This window comes from Antechinus flavipes, chromosome 2 (genome assembly GCF_016432865.1).
Source record: "Antechinus flavipes isolate AdamAnt ecotype Samford, QLD, Australia chromosome 2, AdamAnt_v2, whole genome shotgun sequence".
NCBI classification, from domain to species: Eukaryota; Metazoa; Chordata; class Mammalia; order Dasyuromorphia; family Dasyuridae; genus Antechinus; species Antechinus flavipes.
In genome coordinates, this window is record NC_067399.1 from 82,508,770 (window position 1) to 82,525,939 (window position 17,170).

Here is a 17,170-nt window from a genome sequence, read left to right on the forward strand (position 1 = left end):
AGCTAAGAGGAAAAGGTTAACATTTTGGAAAATAACATTACTCATATAGTACCAGAAAAATGCTAGTCTTCCTATTCATTCCTTGTATGTATTCCTATGCTTAATGTTTTCTGCTGATAATAGAAATATTTCTAAATGCAACATAACAGTATTAGAACAAAAAAATAATGCTTTACACATGATTAGTACAGTTGGATTTTGAGCTGATGGATTAATGCCATCAGAAGTATCTGACATTCATCTGAGAAAACAAAGTATTAAATCAGCCTGAGTACATACCTGTGCAAAAAAAAACCTTTGTGCCATATAACAGTATTCCCTGAAGTAACTAAGCTATAATTTTTATGGTACTCAAGACCACACACAGAATTTGGATCCTGTCATTTTAGAGAAATATTGTTTATGCTACAATACTTACAAAAGGGGACTTAAAGGCCAAACTAGCTGCAATTGTTAAGGCTGGATCCAGACAACGGAAGATGGCACCAAAAAGCATGAGTTTGCCAATTCTCACATCCACAGGTAAAGAAGCCAAATGATAACCCAGGGGGGTCAATTTTTCATCTGAAGTTAAAGCTCCCAAATCTTGAAGTCGAACTTTAGAGGTTCGGAGAGATTCAATTCGAGGCGGCTCAATAAGTTGAGAGAATACAGACTGAAGGCTGTGATCAGTAAACATCTCCAAAATTTTAATTCTTAAAATGGAAAGAAAATTATTTGTCAATCTTATGCTGACCATCGTCATTCACAAAATGATGATACAGAAGACTGAATACTTTTTCTTCTTAAAGTCAAAAATAACATTTAAATTCCTAGATCACAAATCCTTTCATATGTTTTCAAAGACCAAGTTCCCAACTTCAAGCTCACTTTGGATCTCTGATGAGGTTTTTCTGGAAGGAAACGAAGGTGTCTGTCTAAACAACAGAAAACTTCAGACTAGAGGGAAGATAATCTTCCCTTTCAAAGTTTCAAGTGCCTCAGATCTCTCAGTGAGCACAAACAGGAAACGGATTCCATTTAATTCTTACCTTTCTCTTAAAGCAATTATTGTCTACCTAAGTAATATGACACCTCAATCATGTTCTATCTTATGAAGAAGCAGTGTGGCTTGTTGGTTAAGCAGATATAAATTGAGGAATGACTTAGAATTCAAATTTTCTTTCTGCTCTGTGCAACTCTTTAGGACTGTAAGCTACAGAGAAGGTAGAACTGCACTGGTAGGAAATTCCCTAAACTAATGAAATCAGAGGTTTAGCCCCTAAACCTATTCTTTATGCCTTGTGATGGACTGTTTTGAACTGCTAATTAAATGACTTGTTGATTTTTAACTTCTGACATGTTTATGTCTTGTAGTAGGCTATAAGAAGTACTATCACATGTCAAGAACCTTGTTTAAACTAGGTGCTCAAATACATTTTTGATGATTTGATTTATTCTAAGAAGGCTAAGCAAAACTGATCAAATATTTAACATTTCTGACACTCCAGATATAAGTCCTTAACTTACTCATTTTTTCTTAAGTCTGTTTTAGTCCTTTATTCATCAAGATTCTTTCAAAATGGATTCTATTTAATAAAATCATTTGGAATTAATCCTGTCATAAATGGACTATTTAGACAAAACAAGTTTCCTTATTTCACTTGTACTTGAGACACATGGCAGAAGCATCCCAAAGGAGCTTTTATATCCCTTAGCATGTGCACTTGATACATGAATTAGTTCTTTTATATTAATATAGGGCAAAACTTCTTCCATTTGGAAAAAGAATGGATGTAACCAACTGAATAAAGAGAAACTGGGAATATTTGGAAACAAATTACAGACATTCAGGTATACCTGAGGCACAGCTGTTCCAGGGGCACTCTCTGGATTTCTGGCAGCTGCTGTTTCAAAAGCTGGTGATTGTAGTGATAACTACTGAATAAATGGAAGCAGACTCCAGAGGCAATACGCCCTGCTCGGCCTTTTCTTTGCAGAGCATTAGCTCGAGACACAAATGTATCCTCTAGACTTTCCATCCCTTTGCTTGGATCATACCTATAACAATAAAAGAAAAGAGTGACTTTGCAAAAGAATGACCAACATTTCACTTATGGATAGAAAGGAAGGACCTAGATATTTTGGCAGAGAGATATCTATCATTTTCTCTCTGCTGTTGTATTATTAGGTCTTCAGGAAGCACCTTTTGTTAGACCTTACTGCAGGGGTCCTCAAACTTTTTAAATAAGGGGGCCAGTTCACTGTCCCTCAGACTGTTGGGGGGCCAGACTATAGTAAAAACAAAAACTTGGTTTTGTGGGCCTTTAAATAAAGAAACTTCATAGCCCTGAATGAGGGGGATAAACGTCCTCAGCTGCTGCATCTGGCCTGCAGGGCTGTAGTTTGAGGACCCCTGTCTACTGAATAGAGACCAGTTCTGCATATGTAAATATATGAAGTGATGATAAAAATTTCCATAAACCTCAATTAGAAATGTCTCATTACTTTAAAGTCATACCACATAAACCCATTCTTTTACTCTTTACATCTGGTCTAATTCTGTATAACATATATACATTCCATACAGCATTTTAAATAGTCTATTGATTGAATGCATGTTAATAAAATTAACAACATTTTAACTAAGATTACTGGGTGAGAAAATTTGATTTTTACAAATTTTTGTTTCTTAAAGTTCCTATGACTCTTTAAGTGGTGCTTAAAATATGAGTTTACCCTATAGTTTTAAGCATAATTAAAATACAGCTGGCAGGGACCAGAAAGGTTTTTGAGGTTTTCTTGGGTAAGAGTCATATAATATAACACACAAAAGCAGGGATAGACCTAGAGCAAAAGCAAGGAGTGAACAGAATTGCTGTGAGGTCCTGTGCCCTATTCACTCACCAACATATCTTTGGACCCTTCATACAACCTTGCCTTATGCCATTTCACCCCACCAGAAACCACTGAAGGAAAATACCTCTTTTCCTTCATTTTCCCAGAATCAATTACATAAACAACATCATCAATGGTAATAGATGTCTCTGCAATGTTGGTGGAAATTATGATCTTGGTTACTCCTTTGGGAGGTTTAACAAACACAAGCTGCTGTTCTTCACTGGACAAAGATGAGTGAAGTGGAAGAATGATACACCTGAAAAGAGATGAGAACAGCTATCACTGGATTAAAAGAACCAATTGTTCACAGACAATTCTCATGAAAAGCTAATAATATTATCTAACCACTAGCATCTGCCTCTAAACCTGTACCCAAAGTACAAATCTTTGAGTGGGAAGCTCTTTTTGATACTTCAGTATATATCTACTTAATTACTTGAATTCAATACTTTAGAAGTTTATTATATTAAGGAGCAAAGTATCTTTTCCCTTTTTTCTTAATCCACCATAAAACTTCAGAAGCAATACACAGTATTTTTTCTCACTCATATCACTAAGTTATGAAGCTCAAGAAATACAAATATTGTATTTCTTACATTCATCCATAAATCATCTTTCCCTTAGATATTAAAACATATCCAATAAAAAATTTTTATGCCTACTGTATCAATTCAATTTAGTAAACAATTATTAAGTACCTATTATGTACTAGGCACTTAAGTGCTAGAGATACAAATGAGGCAAAAGAAAGTCCCTGTCCTCAAGGAACTTATTATAGTCTAATGGGAGAGACAATATGTAAACACATATATACAAAGCAAACTATATACTGGAGAAATAAGAATAACAGAGGGAAGGCACTGGAATTAAGAGAGACTGAGGAAGACTTCCCATAGAATGTGAGATTTTAATTGGGACTTAAAGGAAGCCAAGGAAGTTAACAGTAGAAGAGGGAGAACATTCTAGACATGGGGAGCAGTCAAAGAAAATTCCTGGAGCTACGAGATGGAGTGTCTTGTTTGTGGAACAACCAGGAGGACAGTCACTGGACCAAAGAATACATGTAGGGGAGTAAAGTATACAAGGGCAGGTAGGTGGCAAAGTGGATAGAGTGCTGGGCCTGAAGTCAGGAAGACTCATCTTCTTAAGCTCAGTTTGGCTTTAGACACTTACTAGTTGTGTGACCCTGGGCAAGTCCTTTAGCCCTATTTACCTCAGTTTCCTTATCTGTAAAATGATTTGGAGAAGGAAATGGCAAACCACTCCAAACTCTGCCAAGAAAACCCTAAATAGGGGTTATAGTTGGATATGACTGAAACAAGTGAACAAAAAGTTGTAAGAAGACTGGAGAGATAGAAGGGAGCTAAGTTATAAAGAGCTTTGAATGCCAAATAGAACATTTTGTATTTGTTTTGGCAACAAAAGGAAACCACTAAAGTTTGCTGAATAGGGAAATGATCAAACTTGTGACTTAGGAAAATCACTTTAGTGGCTGAATAGAGGATAGAGTGGAGTGGGGAGAGACTTGAGGCAGGCAGACCCACTGGTAGGCTAGTTCAATAGTATAGGTATAAGAAGAAGAGGGCCTCATACCAGAATGGTGGCAGTGTCAGAAGAGAGAAGAGTGCACATGTGAAAGATGTTTCAAAAGGTGAAATAAACAGGCCTTGGCAATAACTTAGATATTAGGAGAGATATTTGTGTTTGAGAGATAGTGAGGCATGCAAGATGACTCCTAGGTTGTGAATCCAAAGGATTGAGAGGATGGTATTGCCCTCTATACTAATAGGAAAGGCTAAAGAGAAGGAGGGTTTAGATGAATAATGAGTTCTCTTTTGAACATATTAAGTTAAAGATGTATTAAACATCTAGTTTGAGATGTCATAAAGGAACTTAGACTACAGGTCAATAAGAAATTGGGGCAGGAAAAGTAGATTTGAGAATTATCAGCACAGAGATGGTAATTAAATCTATAGGAGCTGATGAGATCACCATCAAGGTAGATTGGAAAATATGTCCATGAAAACATCTCTCTAAAAACTGAATCCTATCTGCTGTAACAGTATCTAGTTTGCTTTTTTCTAATTAAGAAAGTGTTAATGGAAAGTAACTACTGAAAGTAGGTTCAGCCAAAATGAGGGGTATAAAATGGGAATAAATTGATTGTCTGGAGTGAAAATATTTTTTCATTAATAGTTGGCTTTTATAAACACACAGCTATGTGGAGAGAGTAGGTGTCTAGTTAAGATGTTGATCATAGTTTTAGAGATAGAGGGAGCCTGAAAGGCCATCTAGGTTAACCTTTTCATTTCAGAGATGAAAAAACAGAGGTCCAGAGTTACTATAAAGTGTTTATTAAGCACTTACTATGTGCCAGGCATTGTGACAATTCTAGAAATATTAAAAAATGCAATAAGATAGTTTCTGTCCTAATGGAGTTTACATTCCAACGTGGGAAGACAATGCATAAAGAGAAACTAGAAGGAGAAAGGATGTGGAGTGGGCCTCTCAATGATATAGGTCTTGGGACTTCAGCAAAATAATGCAAAAGCTAACCCTATCAGGTCCAAAGAACCCAGGGGCAGAATTCATGTTATTGGTGGGGAGATGATGACCTGAGTAGACACAGCATAGCATAGTTAGAATGACTGGGGAAGTGGGATAGAGGCACACACTGAACAACTAATTCTCTGGGATACCCACTTAGCTCCCTATGATGTAACAGCCACAATTATATTTCATTCACTTTGTTTTTCCAGTGTGGATAAGTGACTGGTCACTCACACAGCTCCAAATTTACCAAGAGGAGACTTTGGAGTATTTTTGGTGATTCAATATGTACTGGGTCATTTTCAAATTGGAACATTTGCAGTAGAACATGACCAATAGTAGGAAATTTTTAAGTAATTCTAAAATGAGTTTAGTAAACATAAGGAAAATGTAGTTATTTACATGATATATATTTTCATATTTTGTTGAAAACCATAATTGATACAGACTTGAGAAAAAGAGTATATAGTGTTTTTTAACTCTCTAAGTGCCCCTTTTTTGTTTTTTATGAATAACAGAATAGTAGAAATTAATGAACTACTTATGTATATCTGTATGCCTTTTATTGGAAGCTGAATAGCTAATGAAAAAAAGAACATTGGGCTTGGAAATGGAAGGTTGGGGAGTCTTGTCTAGGCATTTACTTACTGTTTCAACATTACATCTTTCTATATCTCAGTTTCACCATCTATAAAATAGAGACAAAACTTGTCCTACTGATTTCACAATTGTGCTATCCCCATTTTGTAAATTTTAAAGTGTCAGTCACTCATTCAGAAAACATTCAAGGTTACACAGGAATTAGTATCAGAGTTGAGATTTGAACCCAGGTTCTTTACTCCCAAACTAGTGCTCTTTCTTATTATTTTATCTAGTTGTAAAAAAGGCTCAGTATGCTGGAAAACAAAATATTTACCGCTTACTCCGTCTGTTGTTGAAGAGAGGATTAGACTGTAGCTGTTCATAAAGCATTTTAATTTCTGCTAGTCCTGGTAAAAATACTAATACAGCACCTAAATATATGAGAATTATTTTGATGAAATAAAGGAACTAAAACCAGTTTGTATCAATAAAATGTTATGAATTTATCAGTTTTAAGCAAGAAGTAGTCATAACTGACATTTTTAAACCTTAAATTGTGTAAACTTTAGATTGTTTTTCTCTCACAAGGGCTTTGGGAATTTAAAAAAACAATCTACATGTGATTTCACTTAATAACCATGAATGTTCCCTGGGACAAAACATCTGACAAAGAAGACCTGGTAAGGACTGCATCCATTCAACCTCCTCATTTTATAGATGAGGAAGCTGAGATTCACAAACATTAATAATTTGCCCAGAGTAACACAGCTAGTGTGTGTCTGAAAAACGATATCAATGAAGGTCTTACTGATTCCAAGTTTATTACTTAATTTATAACCAAGCTGACTCTTTCTATGTAACTGGAAAAATAGGCATGAAAAATGTAATGTCCAAAGATATTTATGCCATTAACATGATTAGGAGACACTACCAATCCTTCTTTTTAGTCAAATATTTAGTGAAAACCTATAGCATTCCTGGTTTCCTACTAGGATAAAAAAAAAAAAAAAAGCATAAATAATATCATCTTCCCTCAAGAAAACAACCATCTGTTTGCCACTTCTCCATAGTAGCAAACATCAAAGTGGATATGAAAACATAAAATAATAAAAGGTCAAGGAGATCTCAAAATTAATTCTTAGCTACAACTATCTTCTTTTATGTATGTGGTTATTCCTTGGTCAATTTCTATTCAACCTCTCAATCTTTCTTAATGTTTTTGATAAGAGATTAGGCTTAGTTGTACCTCTCACTTTTGCTAACTCTGCTCCAATATTGACCTCTCTCTTTCATAACAATGGAAAAAACGTCTAGTGAACTTGAATACTACAAAACTAACAAATGTATATTATAACATTTTGCTCTGGATCCTGTTATTTTTTTTTTTTGTTGTTGTTTTTTTGGAGGTGGGAGAGGGCAAGGCAACTAGGATTACAGGACTTGCCCAGTCACACAGCTAGGGATGATTAAGTATCTGAGGTCACACTTGAACTCAGGTCCTCCGTGCTCTATCTACTGTGCTATCTAGCTGTCTGACCCTATAATGCCATCAGAGAACACCATTTTTTTTTTTGGCAGTTGTGACACACTACTGCTATACTGATGTTGTAATTAAGAAAAAGTTAGTCTTTTTCATATTTATATTAACACATATCTTTCTCATATTCTAAATGTACAGTTAATTTTTAATACAAATACAGGATTTTAGATTATTAAAAAAAACCTCCTATTGACAAATATAAGTTTTTAAATGTTAAAATGAACAACAAAGAAAAACAAAAAACATTTTAAGACAGTAAATTGTATTCTTGTCCATAAAGCTTCTGTTTCTTACTGTTAAGTAAAATAAATAATGTGTCTATTGTTTTTAAAACAGCAGATACCAAATCAACTAGTTCGTTTCTGTTACCCTTTTTGCATATCTTTTTTTGGGTGTATTTAAAATAGATTTGTTGCCATTGTTGTCATTAATGGCATAATTGTCAGTTATTATTTATTGAATTTACCTTTCTGTTACAATTTGTTTATGGAATTGGACCTGCTATTCAACATGATGATTCTTCTCAGCTCTGCACATTGGAAAAGCAGATTAAGTATTTAAGTACTAGAGAATGTAGACATGGACACAAGGAATAGCTAAACTCCAAGTTAACTGATTTAGTTGAGATTAATAACTTTTACATTACCATTTTGAAGATCAAAACTTAATGGGGTCACTGTTAATTTCATTAATTCATTCTATAACAGTCTCCCATTATACTACAATTATATACCTTCTTTTGCCATTCTTTTCATGTGTATGTGTGTGTATGTATACATATTTATGCATGCAAAAACACAAACAGCAGTGGGTTGATATTACCTGGTGGGTATGAGTGCGTTCCATCTACAATCCATTCTAGTAAGGCCTCTATTAATTCAAGGTTAACCTTTTCTAGATCCATCATTGACATTGTTTTGATTACAGATTTATTAAATCCTGAAAAATGAATAAAAGTCCACAGAATAACACAAAAGAGCATTTCAATGTATTTCAAACTTATTTCACAAAGGGGCAAAGTGATCCAAGTCAGAAACAGCAGCTCAAAGCACCAGTGCTGATCAGTAGTGTGGTCAGATCCATGAATAGTTATTCACATATAAAAGTATATATTACATATGTATAACTTATGTAATTATATATAAATTTATAATCTATTATATGCATATATTTATAATAATTTTTTATATTTGTATATTATTTATCTGCCTGAAAGAGGGACTTAATATTGACATATAGATGTCTTCAGTTAGAAATAAGGAACAGAATAGTTTTAGCAGGAATGGACATGTTAGCTCATCCAAATGAATTTTTTTATTTTGTTTTTTAAAAATTTTGAACTTAATACCAAATAAAGGAGCATTTTTATATACATTATAAAACAGGAGAGAATTGTATAAATGAAATTGCAAATTTTCATTACATGAAGTTTACAAAGCACATGACAAATTCAACAAGAATTTAATATTTTTTCTTTCTGCTTATATTTGTAGCTCTGGTACAGTAGACTGCTTACATGGAATCTTCAAATCTGTTTTAGTTGTGTGTGATTCCTTCTTGCCTTCTCATTTTTAGGGAGGGAGCAGATTCCCCTCATCTTTCTCTATCCCTTATCTCCCACAGTGAGTAATAAAATCATTATAACAAACATGGAAAGCCAAGCAAAACAATGCTTATATTGGGCATATAACAATTGTGTCTCCTTCATTTTCAGTCCATTCTCCCCTCTCTCTGTCAGTAGATGGAAAGCATGTTCCTTCATTGGTATTTTGAAATTATGGTTAATCATTATACTCATCAGAGTTAAGTTTTTGGTTTTTTTTTGCGTGGTTCCTATTGTATAAATTCATTTTACATGAATTTGCATAAATCTTCCCAGATTTTTTCAAAACTGTCCTTTTCATCATTTCTTAAAGCATAATAATATATCATTACATTCATATACTATAATTTATTCAGTGATTTTCTAATTGATAAGTACTTTCTTAATTTACAATTCTTTGCCACAACAAAGAACTGCTATAAATATTTTTGAAATCTAGATTCTTTTTCTCTTCTTTGATCTTTCTTGGGTAAGGTTCTGGTATTGGGCATAGTTCTAAATTGGTTTTCAGGATGGCAAGACCAATTCACAACTCCATAAACGACGCTTCTCCAACATTTGTCATTTTCCTTTTTGGTTATTTTTGCCAATTTAATAGGCATGGGGTAGAACTTCAAAGCAGCTTTAATTTGAATTTCTCTATTAGTGATTCTGAGTATTTTTTCATTTGATTGTTAGTAGTGTAGATTTCTTCCTCAGAAAATTGCCTGCTCATATCTTTTGAGCAATGACTTTTGTCCTTATAAGTTTGATTCAATTATTTAACATTTTATGTAAATAAGAATCTTTATCAAAACAAAGTTTGATATAAAGATTTTTTTTGCCATGGAACTGCTTTTTTTTTTTTTTTTTTTTTAAGGTTTATTGGTTTTGTTTGTGCAAAACTTTTTAAATAGTATATAATCAAAATGATCCATTTATCTTTGGTGATCTTTTCTATCCCTTTTCGGTCATGAATTGTTTCCCTATTCATAGATGTGAAAAGTAATTTCTTCCTTGTTCCTCTTAATTTGTTTTTGATATGACTTTATCACTTTCAGGTATCTGTTTGGAGTTTACTTTCATAGATGACATGAAACACTCAATTTCTACTAAACTATTTTCCAGTTTTTTTTCAGCAGTTTTTGTTGACCTTAACCCCAAAACCATGGTCTTTGGGTTTAGTCAACATCAGGCTACTATTATGCTGGTCTGTACCTATTTATATGTAATGTACCTAATTTTTCTATTTGTTGACCTTTATTTTCCAACTAATACTTAATAGTTTTAGTGATAATTGCTTTGTAATATAGTGTGAGATCTGGTACTAGGGTATAAAGCCTTTTACTTTTCCACTTGCATTGTCATTTTTATAATATTGGTTCTATCCACCCATAAACAATTAATATTTCTCCAATTATCTAGATCTGCTTTTGTAAAGAATATTCTAGAAGTGTATTCATATAGTTTGTGTATGTGTCTTGGTAGACATATTTTATTCAATACTTATTTTGAGTAGAATTTCTCTACCTCTTTCTGAAGGATTTATAGTTTTTTGTGAAATTTTTTTATATCCTGCAACTTCTCTAAAATTGTTTCAATTAATTTTTAGTTGTCTCCCCAGGATTAATAAATTATAATAAATTTAAAAGCAATAATTTCATTCTTTCTTTGCCTGTGTAAGCACAATTTCCTTGATTTCTTTCTTATGCTTCTATGATAATTAGAATTTCTAGCACTATATTAAATAATAGTTGTGATAATGAAAATGCTTGTTTTATCCCTAACTTAGTAGAAAGGCCTCTTGGTTTACTCCCATTACAGAGTGCTGACTTTTGCTTTAAAAAACCCACGTATTCTTATATTTTAAGTGTTTTTTAAACAAAAAATAGGTATTGCATTTTGTGTAAAGAGGGTTTTTTTTTGCATTTATTGATATAACTTGGCTCATTAAAAAAATTAATTTAAGTCTACAATTTTAATGATTTTTCTAATATCGAACCAATTCCGAATGTGGGTTTAAATACAATATAGTCAGAGTGTATAATCTATTTTGACTTGTTAACTCTTTGCAAATATTTTATTTAAAAATTCTGTGTCATGATTCATTAGTGATACTGGCCTACAGTTTTCTTTCTGTTTGGTTTAAGGTATAAGATTTTATTTGTATCAGAAAAAATGTGGGATGTGTTCTTTTTCCATTTCTGCAAACATTTTATGTAATACTGTAATCAACTGTTCTTTGAATATTTGCTAGAATTCACTTGTAAATCCACCTGAAAATATTTAACAGTTTCACTTAAAATGTCATTTTTATTAGCGTATACCTAGAAAAATAGTTTCCAATAACTTCTTTTATTTTTGCTTCATTTGTTATAAATTCCTTTTTTTTTTTTTTTTAAATACCAAATCACAGTTGGAGGAAAAAATAGGAGAAAGCAAGTTTAGAATCTTAAAGTAAGTTCATGAATACTCGGGAAAATATATTACCTGGATAACGAGCTGCAAGCTGCTTAAAATTTAGCTGCTGATCTGGCACGGAATCCTTGACAGAGCTCTCATCCAAGAAGTGCAAGGAACGTCTCAGGTCCTCCTCTACTTCTTCAAATGCAGTTCTGTTGCGTCTTGCTTTTCTTTCCTCTGAACTTTGCTTCATGGAACGCTTATATGGACTGCTATCCTCAATTACATACCTAAGGAACAAAGGCAAATAGAAGACAGATTTATCAATCACAGTGGTCTTTGATCTGCACAAACCTCCAAAACAAAAGCTCTGATCTGTGCCATATCTCTCCCTACCCACACCACTGTTCCAAAGTCGTCCTGATTGTCCTCAATTCTACTGAAAAGTAAATTGGACAGATTTATTCAGCTAATTTTAAAAAATTTAATTACACAGCCTATAGTAAACTTCAAGAGTTTTATAAATGTTAAGAGCCATGCCTGAAATCTGGCTTTCTGTACGGGGAACAGACTAATGTGGTGAAGGCCAGAACTCATACACTTTACAATTTACAACTGTATTTACATCTATTTTTACATCTAAGATAACTGTGTAAAAGCCTTTATGTTAACAACTTCCGTTTTTGTTTTAAATGAAGAAACCTCATTGCACCACCTTTAAACCTTGCAAGATCTTAATACTTTAATATTATCAAATCTCAATTAATAAAGTCATTAAATACTACTCTTGTCAAATGCATTGATGAGATATATGTTTTAATTTAATTACAGTGTAGAAAATAATGCTGGTAATAACAAGCATTCCCTTTGGTATAGATTTGGAAAGCCAACTTTCTCCAAACTGGGAGAACTAGATTTTGATACATCTTGTAATTCTAAATATAAGTGTATCCATAAAACTGATATTAAGTAGTTGTGCTAAAAGTAAGGGTCTAAACCTGTTTGTACTACTAAATTGCATTACCCTGGGGATGCCATTTCAAAAGTGCTTTCATAGCTTCCTTTTTTGGGGGGGAGGGGTCCAGATCCCCAATTTTATTGGTATAAAGAAGCTCTTAATGAGGAAACTTCTTCCATCAATTCAGATTAATAACTCAACTCACTCATTCATACTCTTAAAAGCTATATAGGACACTAAAGAGTTAGTATTTATCAAAAGTGGGACTTTGAGTCTTACGGACTTTGCAGCTAGCCACTAAATGATGCTGTTTTAGTTTCCTTATAAACAATAATGTGACAAAAATCTCCTACACCTTCTTTGCATATAACAAATTAAGTATTAGTATATCACATGTCCCACAATAAATTAAAACTCAAAAAGTTACATTTAAATGAAATAAGTTTAAAATACTCTAGGGAAGCTAACTATTTACAAAAATCTTACTGTGACTTTAAAAAGAATTCTTCATTTTATAAAACTCACCCCTAATTTATCTTTTTGAGTGAATCTGGATTTTTATATCCAATTTGCCTAAAGAACTAGGGGACAGTAAGGAAGAAGCACAGAACAGAATTATATTCATAATGTTAAAATTAAATTGGAACTGGCTTGAAAGTATTATAGATTCTAATATGAGACCACTTAAAATCAATCAGCATATATAATTGTAAATGTTAAAATTTAGAAAAGAAAGACAGTAATCAATGATAATAAATGAATGAAGGATTGGGATACTACTAGGTAATGGCCTGTAAAAGGAAAAAACTCCCAAAACTTGATTTTTTTACCACTGACTTTCAGTGAACCTTAATATATTTCTTACTTAGTCATAGCAATTGCATCTTCCAGGAAAAACTGATCAACAGGAAATGTCCGGCCTATAAAGAGAAAATAAATATGAAAAGAGTGGGTCTTGATTGAAGTAAGTGCTTACAAGGGTACAAAGTTTTTCTGTATAAAAGCTAAATCAGTAACAGATTTTAAATATTTTAAATGGTTTTTGAATGGGTAAATTAATGTGAACATGATTTTCAAAAAAAAAAAAAACCATGTTATTTATAAGCCCTTAAAAATGTTCAATCTCATTAATAATCACAGGTATAAAAACTAAAATCTCTCTGAGGTACCACTTTATATCCATCAAATTGGCAAAAATAAAAGCAATGAAACTCGATTATGGTAGGATTGTAGAACACAAACAGGAACCCTCATTCATTGCTAGTGGAGTCCAAAGTAAAAAAAATAAAAGTTGCAGAAATAATCCCTAACCCTATGATAACACTGTTGGAAATTTACTCTGAAAGTATAATTTTTAAAAAGATAGCTAATAATAATACCAACATTATTTATAAATGAAAAACAAAACAAAACAAAAAAACTAGAAGCAGATTAAATGTCTAATAACAGAAAAATGATATAATAAATTGGGGATACATTACTGTTCTGCACTTTTCTATTGCAATGAAAACAAACAAGTATGAAGAGTATCAAGAAATCTGGGGAGTACTTTATGGCATGACACAAAACATAAAAAATAAAAAAAACTTCAAGAATAGCAAACAACACTAACTGTGGTCATATAAGAAGAAAAAGGACCAGACAAATAATTTTGATGACGTCTTACAGGAAGTGACTGAAAAGTTGATATTTTGTAAAAATTCACTTATTTACATGTAAACAATTACAAGGAATTTCCTTACAATTTTCCTTATAAGGATAGACTGACTGCTAATATTTAATATTGTCATTATTTTTAAGATAAATAAAAAACTTGCTTATGAAATTCATGGACGCTTATTGGTTTTTGTCAGATCAATAGTTGAAGGTTATGCAGCATTGCACAAGAGAACTAATGAAAATACTGGAAAGATGAAAAATTTGGGGTTTTTATTTGCCTGCTATGATTAATACTTACAAAAGCATACGGCTAGCTTTAAATTGCTATGGAAATATACAATTATTATTATTATACATGATTCTATTTCTTTTCTACTTTGTGGATACTAACAATTTATCTGGAAGAAAAAATATAATGAGATAACATTTACCAGACTCCACTTTACATAATGGCTATAGATCTTCAGGAGAACAATTTATACAAAAGACAATTTTACTATAAAAACAAAAACTTGAAAGTTGTAAGAATTCTACTCAATCCAATGATTCCAAAGGATGGATGATGAAGAATCATGCTTATCCACTTTTTGAAAGAGAATGAAGTGGTACACATTCAGAGTATAGAATGTGACATATTTCTTGAACATGGCTAATGTGGAAATTAATTTTGTTATATGCTACTTGTACTTGTTACAAGGGCTCTCTTTTTCTTTTTCTTTTTTCAATGGTGGGGGGTGGGAGTGGGAGGAAGAGAAAATGGATTATAGTTATTTAAAAATCATTTTAAAAAGAACTATAGGCTTTTATAGTTCTTTGATATTTAACTGGATATCGCATAAGCCTCTATTTTAGGTCCTTTTCTCTTCTACTTTTATGCTATCTTACTTGGTGATTTCATCAGCTCCTATGTGCTCAATTACTATATCTATGCTGATAATTTCAAAATTTATAAATGGAGCTCTAGTTTCTCTTCTGAGCTAGTCATGCAAGCACCTCAAACTCAACATGTCCAAAACGAATTCACCCAAGCAACCATTCTAAACCAGGTCTTTGTCATCTTTTGTCTAGACTATCAAATAGTTTGGTCTCTATGCCTTAAATTCTCCCTCAGTCCAATTCATCTTCCTTTCAGAAGGAATCCTATACCAAAGTGATTTTCCTGCAGTGGAAGACTGAGCAGGTCATTGTTCCTCTCCAACTTCCCCTATCCCTACTCAATATACTCCAGCAGCTCCCTATGACCTCCAGAATCAAATATAAAATCCTGTTTGACATTTAAAGTCCTCAATGATCTAGTCCATTTTCATATTTCCAGTCTTTTTTTTTTTTAAACAGTTTTCTCTCTTGCATGCCCTCTGAAATCCAGCCGTATTTACCTCCTTGCTGCTATTTGTACTAGCTGTCCCTCATGACCAAAATACTCTCTTGCCTCACCTCCCACTCAGCTTCCTTGGCTCCTCCAGTTGGAATCTCTTCATCTAGAGGCCTATTCCAATCATCTCCCTTTCTCTTCCTCATCCTAGTTGGTTCCTTTTGTTTTAGAATGGCTTCCCCGTATACTCTACACATACACACAGAGCACTTATTTGCATGATATTTTTCTCTCTTTCTTTCTCCTCCCCCCTACTTCCACAATTAGAATGGGAGCTCCTTAAGGGTAACGGGTCATATTTTTGCTTTTTGTTATATTTCTAGGGTTTAGTACAGTGTCTGGAATATAGTAGGCACTTAATAAATGCTTGTTGACTGTTTCTCTACTCTCAATTTTTCCATAACTAAATACTCATTTAATTTCAGAGAGTCAAAGACTCACAATGTTGGACGAGTTATTTAATATCTGAGTCTCAATTTCCCCATAATTTTTTAAAAAATAAAAATTAACAGTGAGACTTGAAGACCATTACACACCTTTCCTTTCCATTAATTGTGCATGGAATTTTTTTTTTCCAGTTAAGCAATATTTGAGCATGCAAGTCTGTGTCTCTGGACATATAACATATGGTGATTTCTTACTCACTGAGGGAATTTTGTCAGGAATCAGTAATCAGTTCTGTGTACTCTTTCCTAATGAAAAATAAAGCAGTTTTTTTTTTTGACCTGTCATCACTGAGAATCATGGGCTTTTGATTTGTTTCCCACAATGGGGATGAATTTGTATTGGTCCATCCACAATTTTTCACCAAAGACACACATATTCTAAAACAAAACCAAATCAAAAAACCAAAAAATAACCCCAAGTCCCCCCAAATTTGGCCTGCATTAAGGGTACAGTGTATGACAGCATAACAGAATGAAGCTAATTGGCTTATTAGTTTTCAGCACTGAACTAACTGACCAGTGAGAGGAAATTTTCAACTACAGGGCTGGATGCAGCTAAGTTAACAGCAATTTAAGATTATTTCCTGAGCTAGCAAGAATGTGTTCATAAATGAGCAGGACCAGGAGATCATTATATACTTCAACAACAATACTATATGATGATCAATTCTGATGGACGTGGCTCTCTTCAACAATGAGATGAACCAAATCAATTCGAATAGAGCAGTAATGAATTGAATCAGCTACACCCAGAGAAAGAACTGTGGGAAATGAATATGAACAACTACATAGAATTCCCAATCCCTCTATTTTTGTCTGCCTGCATTTTTTATTTCCTTCACAGGTTAATTGTACACTATTTCAAAGTCCGATTCTCTTTGTACAACAAAATAACTGTATGGACATGTATACATATATTGTACTTAACATATACTTTAACATATATAACATGTATGGTGGAGTTGTGAACGAATCCAACCATTCTGGAGAGCAATCTGGAATTATGCCCAAAAAGTTATCAAACTGTGCATACCCTTTGATGCAGCAGTGCTACTACTGGGCTTATATTCCAAAGAGATACTAAAGAAGGGAAAGGGACCTGTATGTGCCAAAATGTTTGTGACAGCTCTGTTTATAGTGGCTAGAAACTGGAAATTGAATGGATGCCCATAAATTGGAGAATGGCTGGGTAAATTGT

At 33.1% G+C, this 17,170-nt stretch overlaps 1 protein-coding gene across 3 annotated transcripts in view; it reads right to left on the reverse strand.

The window, feature by feature from the left end:
- The window catches only part of DHX57 (DExH-box helicase 57), a 62,191-nt gene that overhangs the window by 13,060 nt on the left and 31,961 nt on the right, over positions 1-17,170 (reverse strand). For all 3 annotated transcript variants that reach the window (XM_051975133.1, XM_051975134.1, XM_051975135.1), the window contains exons 12-18: positions 13,361-13,415; positions 11,625-11,827; positions 8,375-8,491; positions 6,347-6,443; positions 2,963-3,136; positions 1,840-2,040; positions 419-695 (exon numbers count right to left, since the gene is read on the reverse strand). In XM_051975133.1, the coding sequence (XP_051831093.1) occupies positions 419-695; positions 1,840-2,040; positions 2,963-3,136; positions 6,347-6,443; positions 8,375-8,491; positions 11,625-11,827; positions 13,361-13,415 (1,124 nt within the window). The remainder of the gene's footprint in view (positions 1-418; positions 696-1,839; positions 2,041-2,962; positions 3,137-6,346; positions 6,444-8,374; positions 8,492-11,624; positions 11,828-13,360; positions 13,416-17,170) is intronic.